The sequence below is a fragment of the Callospermophilus lateralis genome, chromosome 13, assembly GCF_048772815.1.
Source record: "Callospermophilus lateralis isolate mCalLat2 chromosome 13, mCalLat2.hap1, whole genome shotgun sequence".
NCBI classification, from domain to species: domain Eukaryota; kingdom Metazoa; phylum Chordata; class Mammalia; order Rodentia; family Sciuridae; genus Callospermophilus; species Callospermophilus lateralis.
The window spans coordinates 74,348,112-74,365,508 of NC_135317.1; the positions used below are offsets into that span (position 1 = coordinate 74,348,112).

General features: G+C 47.7%; 1 protein-coding gene across 1 annotated transcript in view; it reads left to right on the forward strand.

Moving 5' to 3' along the window:
- Positions 1-17,397, forward strand: part of Plxna2 (plexin A2) — a 207,068-nt gene that overhangs the window by 20,029 nt on the left and 169,642 nt on the right. Inside the window, exons 2-3 of the mRNA XM_076832484.1 lie at positions 4,726-5,991; positions 11,402-11,584. Coding sequence (XP_076688599.1) covers positions 4,804-5,991; positions 11,402-11,584 — 1,371 coding nt within the window. The 5' untranslated portion in view covers positions 4,726-4,803. The remainder of the gene's footprint in view (positions 1-4,725; positions 5,992-11,401; positions 11,585-17,397) is intronic.

A 17,397-nucleotide genomic window follows, 5' to 3' on the forward strand; every position in this document is an offset into this window, starting at 1 on the left:
GCTCAGAGGCACAGCTAGTTAGAAAGACAAGACGATGGACTTCCCTGTGCCACAGAGAAGCAGGAGGTCGGGTGGGTTCCAGGAGCAGCTTCCAACTCTTCTCTGATCTCTCAGCCCTCATTTTCATGCTGACTTTTCCCCATCTCCATCTGGCTCCTCAGGATCCTGGCTTTGGTCCCCACCCATAAGTGCAGTAATAGTAATTGGCACCATTTACTGCTACCATTTTGAAAACCCTCAGCATTAGGATGGTGCTGGAGAAGATGATGGTGGTGACAGCAGTGATGGCAATGGAGGGAGTGGTGATGGTGGGTCTACAGGTGGGTCCCAAGGTGTGAGATCTACTAATGTGAGCTTGTAGCTCAAGCTGGCAGAACTGTATCCAACTCTAAGCCCTACTCTGCCCCCAGCTCCATTCCCAATAAGTAAAACGTGGAGCAGCGACACCCAGACCTTCTGAAAAGCTTCAGAACAGGGTGGCAGAGAGAACCTTCTACTGAGCTGAACTGCAAATGGCTAATTGTCATTTCCCCTGTGCTTTTGCCCCTGATGCCTGCAGCAGCTGATCAGGAAGGGATCAGATGGCTTCACTGGCTGTCACCAACACCTGCCTCCTGGATCCTGAGAGGGAGATGGTGTCATCAGGCCCTCCCAATAAAATATTTAATGGCATTTGCTTCCCAAAGAGGCAAACATGCCCTCTCCTTGGCATGGGGAGCATTCTAAGATGTAATGGGAGGCTCTGCAGATAAGGTGAGAGTCCCAAAGCAGCATGTCCTGGTTTGAGAATGGCCATGGGGGAGAGGGAAGTTGATAGAAAAACAGAAGCTAGGCCAGTTTCAGCTCTTGAGAATGCATGTGACAAGTGACTTCATAAGCTAAACAGAGAGAGAAGATGTGATAGAAGAGGACATTGTTATTAAAAATAAAACCCTGAGGCGGGTGCTAGCAGAAAATAGGGGTTACGAGGAAATGCTAGGTGCGTGAGGTCATGATATATGTTCCCTGGCTTTTACCAAACTGAGGATGGAAATTCATTCTAAGACAGATCATGGGGTGGATGGAGGAGAGGAACTGGAAATATCAACACATACTTGCTAATAATAAAAGCTAGTATATCCTGAACACTTAAAATGGGTTGGGCACTCTTCTAAGCTCTTTATAGGTATTCATTGATTTCATCCTAATAATCCTGCATGGAAGATGCTGGTACTAAACCCATTTTGATAGGCAGTGAGAAGGCATCACAGAATGGCCAAGTACCTTGATCACATTTACAAAGCTATAGCTCTGTTTGAATCTCAGCATCTAAATCCAGAGCTCCTGCACTTAACTGTGACACCATCATGCATCAAAGACATAAGGTGGGCATCCTTTCACTTATTCTGAACTCACATAGGAGGCCTGACACTTGTCCCTAGAGCCTTGTTTTAGAAGACTCACTTGATAACTTCAATTCTGACATGGTAATAAGGAGGTTCTTTCTTGGTCTTGCAATCACTGTCCTTATGAAGCTCATACTCAACAAGGTGGGTTGCAAACCTCCCCTCCACCTGCCGCAGCATGAGAGCATCCCTCCTCTTGGCTATTCCATATTGAGCAACAGCTGTCCCAGAGTGGGTGGTCACTGGGCCCAGTGGGATGCATTCCCTGGCTGGTCACCAGCACCAGAGTGTCCCAGAACAGATGCTGCTAGAGGGGTGAGAGGAAAAGGGGCAGACTGTGACTACAGTCTGTTGAGGACACCTAGCCTAATGAGCCTCACCAGGTAGGAGAGAAGGACTGTAGCTGCTACGGGAATCTGAGACTCCAGGAACTGAAGGAACCAGGCCTCAAGTCCTCATTTCATCTGGAAGAAGAAATCTTACAGACTGACTAATTCAACATACTCTATTTTAAGATCAAGAAATAGGGCTCAGGGAGATGCTAGATCAGTCTAAAGCCACAGGTACAATTCATGAATGACAACAGGCACAGATTAACTCAGGGTTCCAGTCTTCCTCCTGCCCTGTGACTCCATGCTTTCTAGTCATCAGGCAAAGTGTCCTATTTTCAGTCCAGCTGCCATGGTCCTGCATTTGTACCAGCCTCCCTGAAGTCTATGGTGAGGCTATATTGGGACTGGTGCAAGTAGTATGACAGAGGTGATCATCTTGAGTCTCTTCCCTTTTCCTGCCACCTGCTTCCCAGATTGAGCTCTGTCACTGGTCAGGGAGGGGTGTGGAGCCAAGATCCACTCATAATGCTCATCCCATGGGAAGGAAGAATAAATATAATCAAAAAGAGAAGGAGCTCACTGGCAGGATTTCTAAAGTGCTGTTTCTCTGGGAGCTTTCAATGATAATAATAACAACTAATAAGAGTGAAGTGCTCATTGTGTATCAGCAGCCATGCTAAGCTCTCTCCACATTATCACATTAACTTTCATGAGGTCCAGAGAGCTAGGTACTGTAATTATCCCCATTCTACCAGAAAGGGAGATGAGGCTCGAGTTGCCCAAGGTCCCAAACTTGTTCCCAATTCTAACAACAAAAGCCACTCACTATTTAAACTATATCTTGAGAGGATACTCTGAAGGGAGGTGAGATGATTGACTTTAACCTCACACATGTTCTTTGATATTAGCTCCACTACTAGGACCCCTCCCCTGCACACAAGCTAAACACCTATGTGCATGTATGTTGTAGAGAAAGCAGGATTATCCTCTGCACAAATTCAGTGCAATTATGTTTCAGAGAACACTTTCCTGAATGCAAAACCCCAGGCACAGTGTGCTGACAATTAGCCTCCTTCTCACCACTCCTGGTGGGGCACTACTCTCCACCTGTAGCTAAAGACACTTTCCTACCCAGGGAGAGAGATTTACAAAGAACCATCTCTTGCAATTCCCTGTCCAGCTGGAGGATTTGAGGATTCTGTTATTTCCTTTCCGCAGCTCCTCTTGAGGAATTCACGTCCTGCTACCGGCCTCAGGACATAGCTAAAAATAACTTTTGGTTTTCAAACCGAAAGCTGTGTCTATTGGGAGCCTTTGCCGGTGTGGTGTGTGCGCGTGGGGCCGGAAGGGCTGTGGTGGAGTAGCTGAGGTCAGCCTGAGTCTCCTGCTGCCTTCCTCTTTCCAAGGAAGCACGAGGCCTCCTGAGTCACCCTAAAACACCCCGGTGGAGTCTAGTTAGAGGGAGCAGTTAGTTAGGTGGGACCTCCCCTGGCACCATGGTGGCTGCCAGGTCTCGGATACAAAGTTGAGGAGCAGGAAGAAGAATTTCTAAATACATTCAGAAAAAACTGGTAGGGATTCTCAAAGTGGTGTCTGTTCTACTGACAACCCAGTCCAGCCAGATTGCGGAATAGAAGGGACAGATTGGGCTCTCTTAAGCTGCCTCAGAGCAAATCCTCCATCCCCTGCTTGACCATTTCCATTCCTGCCTCCCCCTGTGCCTGTCTGGACTTGTCTGAGGAGGTTGCCGGGTGATCTGTCCAGCTGGAGAAAAGATCTCTCTGCCAGACGGCTCACTGCTTCCTCCTCCTGGTGCTGCTGCCATGCAGTCACAGTCCCTCTCCCTGAAAGTCAGGAACAGCGTGATCACCACTGGCTCAACTCTCTGCCCTCCCACCCTCTTGCCTGGAGTGGGGGGCTGTCTCTGCAGGCTGTCCTCTGGAGCCCTACTCAGCTCTCTGGGCAGCTTCCTTGGAATGCAGACAGGAGTCAAGCAGTCAGGGCTGGAGACAGGGCTTGGGGCATGGCCACTGGGGCCCAGTGTTGATTTCACGGATGCCTGAGCACTTGGGAGGCCTCTGTGTGGCTGGATGAGACTGATCTCAGCTTGCCTCTCTCTGCTCCTCCTTGCATGTTCCCAATCCAGAGCTCCTACCCCAGGCGACTGAAGCTGGACCCAGATAGCCAGACCCTTTAGCAAGACCAGCTCCCCGTGTTTCCACCTGCTGAGAAGTTGAAAGTGGCCCCAGGACCTGACCGCCGGGCTCCTGGGAGGCAGCGGCTGCACATTCTCTAGTCAAAGGGATAGGAGTTGGCTACCCTTCCCTTGAAGGCTTTTCAGGCTCCTGAATGGCACTTATGAGAATCCCAATCTTAATGGGTACAACATATTTTCCTTTCCTAATGAGTTTTAACAGCTAAAGATCGGAGGTGCTTCTTTCTGGAGAAGAGGCCGAGGGGCACCATCGTCACTCAGGGTGAAAGTAAAAAAGCATAGCAGTGTGAGGCAATGGGAGTCTGAAATAAGAAGGAATTTTATTTGTGATATCAGACTCTCAGGAGAACAGGAGGGAGGAGGGCTTCCTAACAAGCTTTTAAAATCCAGGAGAGATGTCTACTCGCCTGGGGTAAGACCTGACAATTGGGTGGGGAAAACTGGCTTCAGTCTTGACATGGGCATTGACTGGCTGGGTGAACTTAAGCAGTCTTTTAACCTCTCTGAGAGATAAAACGATGTCTTCAGAGGACAGAAATAGAGATGCTTTGTAAAGTTAAAAAAAAAAAAAGAAAAGTATTTTACAGCGTAAAGGCTGGAGACCAAAATAGATAATAGGATTCCCTGAACATCCCTAAGAGGGAAAAAGTATGTTAAAAATAGAAAAACTGACATACAGAAGGAAGAGACTCACAGAGCTAGCCAGGGCTGGGACCCTGGGTCAAGCAATCCAATTCACTTCCCCTGCAACTTATTGTCAGTCTGACCACTCACTCTGCCTTGTGTTTTCCAGAACCATGTGAGGGCCAAGCCAGGAAAGTGGAGTAGAAGAACTCGGAGGAGCGGTCTCCTCCACCCTGCCCCTCTCAGGATGGAACAGAGGAGGCCCTGGCCATGGGCCTCACAGATTGATAGCCGGTCTGTGGTCCTACTCTCAGTGGTCTGGGTGCTGCTGGCCCCCCCAGCAGCCGGCATGCCTCAGTTCAGCACCTTCCACTCGGAGAACCGAGACTGGACCTTCAATCACTTGACTGTGCACCGCGGGACAGGGGCGGTGTATGTGGGGGCCATCAACCGGGTCTACAAGCTAACGGGCAACCTGACCATCCAGGTGGCTCACAAGACAGGGCCAGAGGAGGACAACAAGTCTTGCTACCCGCCCCTGATTGTGCAGCCCTGCAGCGAGGTGCTCACCCTCACCAACAACGTCAACAAGTTGCTCATCATCGACTACTCCGAGAACCGCCTGCTGGCTTGTGGCAGCCTCTACCAGGGCGTCTGCAAGCTGCTGCGTCTCGATGACCTCTTCATCTTAGTGGAGCCATCCCACAAGAAGGAGCACTACTTGTCCAGCGTCAACAAGACCGGCACCATGTACGGAGTGATCGTGCGCTCCGAGGGGGAGGACGGCAAGCTCTTCATCGGCACGGCGGTGGACGGCAAGCAGGATTACTTCCCCACGCTGTCCAGCCGGAAGCTGCCCCGCGACCCTGAGTCCTCGGCCATGCTGGACTATGAGCTCCACAGCGATTTTGTCTCCTCCCTCATTAAGATCCCCTCTGACACCTTGGCCCTGGTCTCCCACTTTGACATCTTCTACATCTATGGCTTCGCCAGCGGGGGCTTCGTCTACTTTCTCACTGTCCAGCCCGAGACCCCCGAGGGTGTGGCCATCAACTCCGCCGGGGACCTCTTCTACACTTCCCGTATCGTGCGTCTTTGCAAGGATGACCCCAAGTTCCACTCCTACGTGTCTCTGCCCTTCGGCTGCACACGTGCAGGGGTGGAATACCGCCTCCTGCAGGCTGCTTACCTCGCCAAGCCCGGGGATGCGCTAGCCCAGGCCTTCAACATCAGCAGCCAGGATGATGTGCTCTTCGCCATCTTCTCCAAAGGGCAGAAGCAGTATCACCATCCACCCGATGACTCCGCCCTCTGTGCCTTCCCCATCCGGGCCATCAACTTGCAGATCAAGGAGCGCCTGCAGTCCTGCTACCAGGGCGAGGGCAATTTGGAGCTCAACTGGCTGCTGGGGAAAGATGTGCAGTGCACCAAAGCGGTAAGGAGGTGCCTCTGCTCCCCATTGTTCACGATGGGGCTCTGCCTTTGCTTTCCATGTCCCTCTGCACACCTCTTTTCCAAACTTCCAGGGGCTATAAATGAGAAAGATTGTTAGGCTCAGATTATCAAGTAGTATCAAACCCATAACCCAAGGTCTTGCTTACCCCAGATACTTGGGACTTGTCAGTTCATTAAATAATTCAAAGTATATTCCAGGTGCTGTTTTATGTGCTTGGTGAGCCATGCAATCAAGCTCCCTGCCCTCATGGAGCTTACCTACTAGAGAACAAACTGGTAACACATAAATTTGCAGTCTGGGAAATGGTAATCATTAAGGGGAGAAAAAATCAAACAAGGGAGAGGGAGAAAGTAAATAGCTGAGAGGATTGGGTCACTGAGAATGGTGTTGCAGCAAACACGGAGCAAGGGAAGAGAGGGAGCCATGCAAGTATTGGGGAAAGTGTTCCAGAGATGGGGCAGCAAGTAAAAGAATTCAGGACATGTCTGGAGTGTTTGAAGAACAGCAAGGAGACCACTGCAGCCAGATGAAGTGAGAGAGAGAGCAGTAGGTGAGCCTGGACAGAGGGAATGAGACCCGATGTGTACATGCAGGCAATAGGCCACCGTGGGGGCCAAGTGAGGGGGCACTGGGTAGCTGAGTCAGAGGAGAAGGAAGGAAATCAAACTCAAAGATAGCTTGAAAACTGAAAAAGAAAAATCAGGAGTCCGTGCAAAGGATGAAAAGGAGAAGGCTATCCTCAAGATTTAAATATGAAGACAGTAGAGACAAGAAAATCAGAGACAAAAATAAATAAATAAACAAAGCACCTGTCAGAGAGTCAGGATGCTACCATTGAAGTGATCCACCATCCCTTCCATCCACTTATCCCTGCATCCATCCATTCCCCCTTCCCTCTCTCTGCGTCCATTCATCTATCCTCCATCTCTCCATTTGTCTTCCCTTTCTGCTTCCCTTAATCTCTTAATCTGTCCATCCATCCATTCATCCATCTCTCCTATTTCCCTCCCTTCCTGTAACCTTTCTTCTCTCCATCTCTATACCCTTCCATCATCCATTCATCTACCATCTTTCCATCAATTTAAAAAGAGGGTATTGAAAGTCATCTGAGTTCCAGGCACTGTTCTAGGTACTGGAGATCCTAACATGAAAAAAAAAAAAACCCCATGATCACCACTCTCCCAGATCTCATAATCTAGTGAGAGAAAGGGATAGAGAAAGAGGGGGGAGAGGAACTTGGTAACTAAATGTAGTAATCAAGGGTTTGGCCTTCTGTAACCAAAACCAGGGTTCAAATCTTATCTGTTCTATTTCCTGCTTCAAAAGTAACTTAACATCTTTAGATTCTGATCTGTGAAATGGGGAGTATGTTGTCCATCTCATGGGATGATCAGATGAGAAAATATATGACAACATTAGCACCATGCCTGGCATGTTAGTTAACAGTTGGAGGGTATGTTAAATGCTAAAAATAGTTCTCTGTGCAAAGGGCTTTGGCCTCTGCATCTACAGCTGGGGAAATAACCTGAGATTGAGGCACACAACTGTCTTCTGAGTACCTGGAATTGAGGGTGCCTGCTGTTACACCCAAAACCCACTTCTGGAGAAAGAATTCAGACCAGGTCCCAGCTGTTTCTGTTCCTCTCTTAATGTGCCAATCCTCTAGGATAAGGGTTAAGGCAATAGGCTTTGAAGTCCAACAGATGAGGTTAAAAATTACTTTTACCACTTATGCCCTATGTGACCTTGGGCAAGTTAGGTACCTGGTCTGAGCCATATTTTTTTTTATCTTTAAAATAGAAATAATATTACCCCCTTTTCATGGTTATTATGAGGATCAAAGAGAAAATGCCCATAAAATGCACAGTACAATACCTTGCACATAATGAGCATTTATTTAAAAAGTGGGCAGCTATGATTATTAATTCTAATCATAATGATAAAGAGCCAGTTATTTGCTTACTTATCTTACTTTTATAAAATGAGGAAGCTGGACCAGATAATCTCCAACTGAAACGTTATGATCAATTTCCCTAACCTATCAGGAGAAGCAGAGAGGAGATGCAAGGGTTAACTCCATGCAGAGTCCAGCCAGGTTCCCATAATCCAGAGTGGGTCTTGTCAGGAGGAAACCACTGATTCCTGCATGCTTCTGAGCCAGAGGAAAGAGGAAGACGACACCCTGCTCTGCTCCAGTGGTGGTGCAGAGAGACAAGCCCGGGCTAGCGACCAAAGGATAGCAAAGGCAGTGGGAGAGAGGTGACAGCAGAGGGTCCAGAAACCTCAGAGAGAATAGCCCCTCGCCTTCCACCCCTCAGCCGCTGGGTCATACCTTCTGAGTGTGGCCTTAACAGCAGGTATGCAAGAGGAAGTGCCCCTTATAGGTCTATCTTATCAAAAGCATCCCAGAACTGGGGATCCAGAGGTATTTTGGTGATCTTTGAGGGGGCTAAGTATCAACCAGAGATTCTGTAATCCCAGAATTTAGCTTGAAATTATCTCTGAACTACCATAGAACTTTCAGGACAAAAATTTGAGCTTTACCTTCAGAAAAGGTGTGAGGAAGAGGGATTGTCACTTGTGGAATAACAGCCATATGCTAAAGGCTGTGCTGGGCCATTTATGTGTTAGCTCACTTCGTTTTTACAGTGACCCTACCAAGCAAGAATTCTCATCTCCATTTTTCAGATGGGAAAACAAAGACTCAGTAGACTACACAAATTTCTTAAATCCATATAACTCCAAACAATAAAGCAGGAGTTTGAATTCAGTTCCTTCCAAATGACTTCTGAGTTCAAGCTCTATTTAGCTGCCCCGCCTCTAAGGAAAGTCATACTTCAAGCTCTCACCATTTCGAGCAAAAGTAAAGGAGCATCAGGTGGTTGGGAATATCTAGCAATGTGTTGAGAAAGAAATAGAGGAGAGAAAGAAATGCCAGCCAATCCCAGGGGTTTGGCCTCAGTACAAACCATTTCATTTATGAAGCTAGAGATTCTAGAGTCAGGAAGAATGTAGAGAAATCCACAATTACCAGGGTTTTATTTTGGTTGTGCTTTGGTATCTTATTTCTCAATAGTTACAACTGTGCTCAGACTCTGTAGTTTTACAAGCTTCTGGAGAAAAGCCAAAGTCATGAAATCAAGGACTTGGAGCTGAAAGGAAGCTTGATGATCACTGGTCCAGTCCTTGTACTTTGCAGAGGAGAAAACTGAGGCTGAGAGTCTACATGTAATATCAAGGTCATGCCTCTGGGTAGCAATAAAGACAGGACTACAGTGTGGATCGGCTAACTTTTACCAAAGTAGCTACTGCCTACTGTGTAGGATGAGAAGGAGAAACAGATAGTGTAAAAGGTAGTGACTGACGACACCATCAGCCTTTGTAGGGAGCTAGAAGTTTCTATCACTGGCCCAGTGATATGCTGGTAAATAGTAAATAACTGGCTCTATGCAGGCAGAGCAGGGAGAAAAAGCCCTCGTTGGCAGCATTTGCCAGTTTCCCATGGTGTAAATATTCCCACCATGGCTGACTTCAAGCACCAACACAATGTCACCGAAAGCAGAAATGCACACAGTCATCTCTTGTGAGCTGGCACCAGCATGTCACTGCTGCGTCTTCTTCCCAGGAAGCTCATTCCTTCCGCTGTGTGGGGGCTACATTTTGCCCAGAGTTCAAGGTCATGCCTAACCTAAAAACTGATTTCCTGTCCTAAAGAATACACCACTGCTCCATCGTTCCTACTAGTAGCAAGAGCAGCTGATCTCTACAAAACACCAAGGAACCACAAGAAATAAATAAGTCTCTATTCCCTTGGGAATGGAGAAGAGAATGGAAGGGAAGTCCCTGGCTTAAAAAAAAAAAAAAAAATCACATGCTGTAGCTTATAAACCAATTATTCCAAGGAAATGAGGCTGTCAACAAGTGATGTGTCGGCCGCTCTTCCCTGGTGAGGGTGAGAAAAGGCGTTTGAGGGGAATACAAGGGAAGCATCTCCTTGACGCTTTCTGGGCTTCTCCAGATGGCCATTTTCTTACTTCTCTTTTCTTCCTCCACCTTTCCAGACCTGGAAGAAGCAGCTGCCCCAAGACTCAGACCTCTTTCAGACCCAGATTCTGCAGTCTTTCCACAAGATTCTATGTTGTGCAGACAACTGGGGTGTCTCAGGGTACCCATCAGGGCCCAGCTCATGCCAGGCATGGTTCAGAGAATGAAAACTCTTCCATGAGCCCTGCCCTCAGGAAGCACGCAGCCTCTTTTCCTTCCTTGATTGATTGATTGATTGATTCATTCATTCATTCATTATCTGAAAGAAATGTTAAAAATCATTCATTTCATGGTCCCTTTAATGCCTCCAAAATAGGATGCTGCTGACCTGAGATGACACAGCCAGTTAGCAGTAGAACAGGGATCCAGGTCTCCCCAGTTATGTCCTACAATTTTTTTTTTTTTTTTTTTTTTTTTTTTTACTTGCTGAAGGTGATCTTTCAAAGATGACCCAGTCCCTCCCGACAATTACTCTTTATACCAGCACACCACCACTCCCTTTAAAAGGTTGGCGGTAGGAAAAATTATCTTTAAATTTTGTTTCCCAAACACTAACCTATAATGTACAATAGTGGAAATGGTTATATAACTTAGCAGAATTCTTTCAAATGCATTATTTCATTTGTTCCTCCATCATTCTATCAGAAAAAAAAATGGGAAGATATTATTTCAAATGAAGAAACTAAGGCTTTGGTTGATTACTTTGTTCCAAAGTAGAAGGCAGTGTCCAATATTATTTTGACAGTTGCCAAGTATTCCCAGGGTAGCAGATAGCAATGAGAGTTGAGTGGTTCAAGATGTGTCTCAAGGAACATGAGCTTTCTCAAGAGAAGAGAGAGAGAGAGAGAGAGAGAGAGAGAGAGAGAGAGAGAGAGAGAGAGAGAGACAGAGAGAGACAGAGAGAGAGAGAGAAACTCTCTCCAGGATGTAGAAATTTTTTTATGTTACCTTAAGGGTTAATGTCCACTGAGGAGACCCTTGTCTAAAATAGAAAGAGTGTCACAGAATGACGTGGTCCACAGGGACATTAAAATCACAAGAAAATGAATTCAAGCAATAAACTTTACAAATGGAGCTTGCTTCTCCTGGCAGAAGGGTGGGTACAGGTGACTCCAGGTGAGTGAAGATGACTGCTCATGATCGATGCCACCAGAGCCAGCACGTATGCAATTTGTGGTTCAGTTTGTGGAGAACTTTGGTTCACAGCACGTGTTACAGCCCGGATCCCCATGCCTGTGACTGTGTGAGGCTGTGTGGCCTCTGGCTGGTGACTAAAAATGGGAATAATTTGAAGTGACTCTGCCATGCCTTCACTGTTCTTCATGCCAACTCCTTTCCCTTCCAGCCGGTCCCCATCGATGACAACTTCTGTGGACTGGACATCAATCAGCCCCTTGGAGGCTCCACTCCAGTGGAGGGGCTGACTCTCTACACCACCAGTCGGGACCGTATGACCTCCGTGGCCTCCTACGTTTACAATGGCTACAGTGTGGTCTTTGTGGGCACCAAGAGTGGCAAACTGAAGAAGGTAAGAGTCTGTGAGCTGGGCTGCTCTGATGCCCTTCCGCCCCTCAACGGAGGGTCTTTTCTGGAAGGTGGCTGTTGGCAAAGATTTAACTACAAACACCTCTTCATTTTCTTGGGGGAAACAGGGTAGAAAGGGAGAGAGAGGCAGGGGTCAATTTTGTGGCTCATCTTCTGGCTGTGTCCTCTGGCCATCAGTCAGTGGATGTCTAGGGAACACAAACATATTTCAGTACTGCCAAACCTCAAGAAATGGGGACAGTACCTTGCCTAAAGGGGAAAAAAATCACTCCTCATTCTCAAATCAACTAGAACTGAATTTTTTTTTTTTTTTTTTTTTTTTTTTTTTAGTATGTATGCTATGAATAACCCACATTACAAACCTCTCGCTAGGACTTGTAGAATTGATTGTGCTGGTCAAGAGCATTTGAGGACTGAAAGAAGTTGGTTGAAGCACATTATGGGTCTGAATTCTGAAGAGCTAGGGCAAAGGACAGTCGCTGCTCTCTGATGGTGGGTGAAGCCCAGGCGAGAGGCCATTCGTCTGTCTTTTCCTGCAGTCGCAGACTTTTCCCTCCCCATCTCCTCACTCAGATCTGAGCAGTTTGGAGGAAGTAGACATTTCATCCCGTGCCTCCCTGGGTGCCTCTGCCAGCTGGAGGGAACAGGCTGTCTGAGGCTGGCAGCATGGGAGTCCTCTGGTGCAGCAAGCTGAAGCCAGGAGCATGTACCTGCTTGTCTAGTGCTTAGGGCGCGGACAGGGAGCACAATCCGGTTCATTATGTGGGATTATAGCAGCTACGTTCTTTCCGCTCCTAGCTAATCCCCTTTTCCCAGTTTACCTCCCGCTACCTCTCCTCAGTCCCAGCACCTGTGGGTCAGCGCACATGCGGAACCTCCTGTGTCTCACCTTTTGATGTTGACATCATTACCCCTGGAGCTCCTTCCTCTTAATCCATTCAGAGACCTGGGAGGGCTGCTGCCTGGAATGTAGAAGGAGGGTGGCTGGGATTGAGCCTGAGGAAGAATTTCCATGTTGTGCTTATTCTGCTTCACCACAGAGAAGGTGACAAGAACCTGTCTGGGCTTATGAGACGATGCTGAACCTTCTAGAGCTCTCTGGTTCTTGGAAAAGGACCCTACTTGCTCTTATTCTGTGTTCTGTACTCTGCCTGGGGCTGTGGACCTTGTCTTGACTTTCCAGTACATTTCAGAGGGGACAAACCTAGTCCTTTGGTTTGCTTTCTCAAAATGGGAACAGGAAAGACTTGTCCTGTTTGTTCACTAAGATCGAAAAGTGGCCTATTCTACTGGACACAGCTCCTCTTGGACCCTTGAGGCTGGCCACTTCCCTTCTCAGCCAGGGTTACAACATCTAGTTGGGAAAATTTCTTCTGGTACACGGCATTGGGCCAACAGGCCTCGTGGGGGTTGAACTTCAGCCTGAGCTCTCCTTGTCCTGCCATCTACTCTGTGGTTTAGGCATCTGCCCAGTGGAGCTTTCTCTTCCTAGTTCCTCTGCCCAAAGGGGCCACCTTTTTCTAAACTGCACCAAGCCTTTCTAAGGAGCAGTAGAAGCCACCACAGGCTGGTGATCAGAGCTTTCCGCTGTCCTTTTCTCTCAAGGTTGGTTGCTGGTACGGATTCTATTTGTGTGAGTCTCTTGTCTTCTTCATTCTCTCGAAAGTTCTATTCAAGGAAAATCATGCTTTCTTCATACGTATTCTCTCTTTCCTCCTTAGTTGCTTCACCAAGTGCTCACTCATGGGATGGGTTCCAAAACTGTTGAAAATAAGAAGTCTTAGAGAGCCTAATAGCTGCCCAATACCCCCATTTCTCAGCAGGGAAAATGAGACCTAGGGAAGAAACTTGACTTGCTCACTCAGAAAGACCAAGGACAAGTCACTTCTTGCCCTGACCCCCAACTTGGCACCCTTTTTACTTAAAGAAGCAGCTGTGGAGCCCAGGGATGGAGGCTAGGAATCATTTTCAGGCTCAGGCTTGCTACAGAGTTCAGCCAGAGGCTACCATCTCCACTCTTTTAGCCCTGGATTTGAATTAAGGGATGAGCATTGGCTGGATGCATGAGGTGAATGGGGAAGAATGACCCAGCCTGTCTTCAAGGGACCCCTGTGCTGATCCTCTCCATATTTCTGTGCATCTCACACAGCACATGCAGGGGGCTCCTTGGCATCTTTCCAAGCCACACACCCAGGCTGGCCAAGTTCTCAGAGCCCTACAGGAGCCCTAGCAGACAAGTCACTGTGGAAGCAAGTCAGTGGGTTCAAGAGCAAGGCTGGGGGCGTGGTCGCCCACAGCTTGTGCCAACCTGTGAGTTGCCTGCTCTTTCTCACTGTTCTTGTCCTCTCTTTGACTGTTGATATGAGCTCATTATACCCCTCCTTCCTCCTCTATGCAGCTTACCCTTCCTTTCCACCCACACTCCTTTGAGGTACCTGATTTCACACCCGGGCTCCCTCCCGCTGGCCTCCCATTTACCCAGCCACTTGCCCCCACCCTCTCCAGAGAAACAGCCCATGAGGAATTTATGGAATGTCCCCAGGAAACCCTACCATGGTCCAGGCCCCATAGCTCTTTCAACACAGGAAGGAAAATAAAGAAAAAAATAGCCAAGAGTTTGGAGAGGGGAGGGAAGTAGGGTGCGTCAGAGCTACTCACTTCTTCCCTGCCTGGCCAGGCGTCTTTCAGACTGTCGGGCCCTCATCCATAGCAGCCAGAGGAACAGGATGTCCCCAAGTGGGGAAGCTGAGAGGAAACAGAGACTCACAAGCAACAGCAGGACCACAAGATCCTCCTAGGTGCTACATCACGTATTTGATCACGTGCTGTGAGACACATAGAAAACACCACAGGCCAGGCCACTGCCCTGTGAGCCTTGAGCATAGGGAAGGAATAGATAGAATAAGGATAAGACCTTACTCTTGCATAGGGTAAAGTCAATGCTTCACAGAGGACAGGAAGACAGGCAAAGGTTCACCATAAGGCAGACACAACTCAAGCAAAACCTGCAATGATCATGTGCTCAATTTGCAAGGTGTTGTTGAAGAGGAAGATTACCGGGTCTGCTTTAAGACTAGGCACCCTTTAAGTAAAGAGCCACTATGGAGCCTAGGGAGTAGGGAGGAAGTGACACATGAGAACATACAGATTGCATACCTGGAAAGTCTAGAGGGTGCAGAGGAGCTTGGAGCACTTGCACAGGTGGAAGATGAGGGCGAACTTCTTAGAGCACTCATCCCTGGGATTTGAGCTGGCCACAAGGTCACCGTGAGCCCCTGGGTCATACAGCTTCATCAAAGTTAGTCATCACCACATTAATAGAAGAACAGCTTCCAGGTAATGTGAAGCAGTGACTCCACTTTACAGTGGGGGGTGGCATCATGAGAGTGTGAATCAAACTAAAATGGAAGATAAACAAAGGCTGGAGGGATGTAGGATTCATGCTATGTGAAGTGTATTTTTTTAAAGGATGTTAAGGAAAAAGGGAGTGACTAAAGCAGGACATAAGACAGCTCTCTTCAGATAATAGAATTTACTGAGCACTTATTATGTGTCAGTTGCTATCTTAAGAGCTTTGTATCTATTAATTCACTCAATCTTGATATAACTCTTATGAGGTAAGTGCTGTTATCGCCTCCATTTTCCAGATGAGGAAATGGATGCCGAGGAAGGTAAGGAAATCAATCGTCCAGCACTACCTAGCAAGTGAATGACAGAGCAGGGACTTGAATCTTGGTTGTCTGCATGCTTAGCCATGAAGCTGTGGAAGATGAGTTAGACTTATTCACGGTGGCCCTAAAGGTCAGACCAGGGCCAATGCATAGAAGTTGCAGCAAAGTAACTTTCCCATTAATGCAAGGAACAAGTTTCTTATAACTGAATTGTCCCATAATAGAAAGAGTTGACTCAAGAGGCAGTGAGTTCCCAGTGAGTGGACATGTTTAGTCAGGGATGCTGCATCACATCACCTGGCCTTAAGATCATGGGGGAGGTGCTGGGCACAGACTGGGTAAGGCATGGCAAAGATGATGAGGGTGGGCAGGCCTGGGGCAGAATGCAGGGAAGGGAAATCAGGGTATCTTGGGGCCTGACACCACTGACTGGTGACATCCCTCCTGGTGAAGACCGGGCTCTGAGGTCCAGGTGAGAGACTCACTGAGCTAATATCAAAGCATATGGAGGAAGAGAGGCAACAGGAGCTGGAAACACTGAATACGACTTTCCAGGTTTCAGGGAGGCATCAAAAGGACAAATGAAGCATAGGTCATGGGACCTAGGAGGGAAGTGACTCCACTGAGCAGGTGGAAGATATGGGGTGGAAGGACTCTTCCAGGGCTCAGGGTGAAGCTCTTCTGATTTCTTCCCACCATTTCTTCTACCATTTGCTGCCGCTGCTGCCTGCACCCTGAGTTCCTCCAGAGCTTCTCACAGAAAGTGGGGATTGTGTTCTGCTTTCCAGCCCCTCGGTCCTGGGAAACAGCAATGGGAGCTGTTGGCTCTCTGTTCCCTCTCTACCCTAGAAACCTTGCCTTCTGTCCAAGTGCTGGTGACATGCGCTTTGCCCTATCCCTTCATCCACTGTGAATAGCGCCCTCTTTGCACCCCACAGCATCTGACAGGGGAGCGTCTGCTAAGGCATCTACTTCCCTGAAGATTCAGAGGTCCTTGAGAGTCAGGACCTTCCCTTTCTTATTCATACCACCCATCTGCATTGCCAGATCCAACATCTCTCACACCCCAGGGAATCATTAAATTGATCTTGATTGTATTGGGTCCCTCCTCTATGCCAGACCCTTGTTTGCACTGATTGCAGTGGAATCGCATATCAAGAATGATCCTGGTGATGTGTAGTTGACACACAATAGAAGTTATGATGTGTTGGGTAAGTCAGCTGGGGTTTGGCATGAGTGGGTCAAGGAAACAGAAGAACTTCCAGTGGGTTATGGGAAAAGAGTTTGTTTTCAGGTTAAAAACATTTGCAAGAGAAGGGTGGTACTCAGAAACATTGGTTGAGCATTTACAGTTGCCCAGAGGTCAACTGTAGAACAACACCCAGGACCAGCTGGATCACCTGAGTCACGCATAGACTTCTCTGCATCAGGCAGGCAGGTACAGAGGCCCACGTAACCACTGGGCCCCCATCAGCCTTCTGATTATGGGATTCCTAGACATTTTTGCAAATCCACAGAGCCTTTCCAAGCTCTGGGGAGGGCCCTGGCTTCTTTTCATATCACCATCTTTACAGTTACCTAATGGAAGCCACTGGAATGCCTGTGAAATTCTTAAGGAAAATTCTTTCCGCCTTTTCCTAAGGGACCCACCAACACAAAGTCTCCGGTCTCCAGCCCACGGGAAGCCCTGACGTCCCCATCCTATTTTTCTCTTTGTAATCTCAGAAACGATTTACTGAAGTGAAGCCAGGAAAACTGTGAGCTTCTTGCAGTAGCAGCTTGGACCTTGGAAAAAGTCCATTTGGAACACCAAACTGCACCTCTCCCAAGCCCAGGGGTTAGTGCTCAGCTATTGATAATGCTGACTATTTACAAGATATCTTTCTACTCCATTCCATCTTCCTCAAGAACTTCAACTAAGGGCTGGGGTTGTGGCTCAGTGGTAGAGTGCTCGCTTAGCATGCATGAGGCACCGGGTTCCATCCTCAGCACCACATAAAAAAATCTAAAAATTAAAGATACTGTGTCCACCTAAAATTAATAAATGAATATTTAAAAAAAAGAACTTTAACTAACATAGTGATCATCCCTTGCATCTCTGCCCCATTGTGCAGATGTGGAAAAG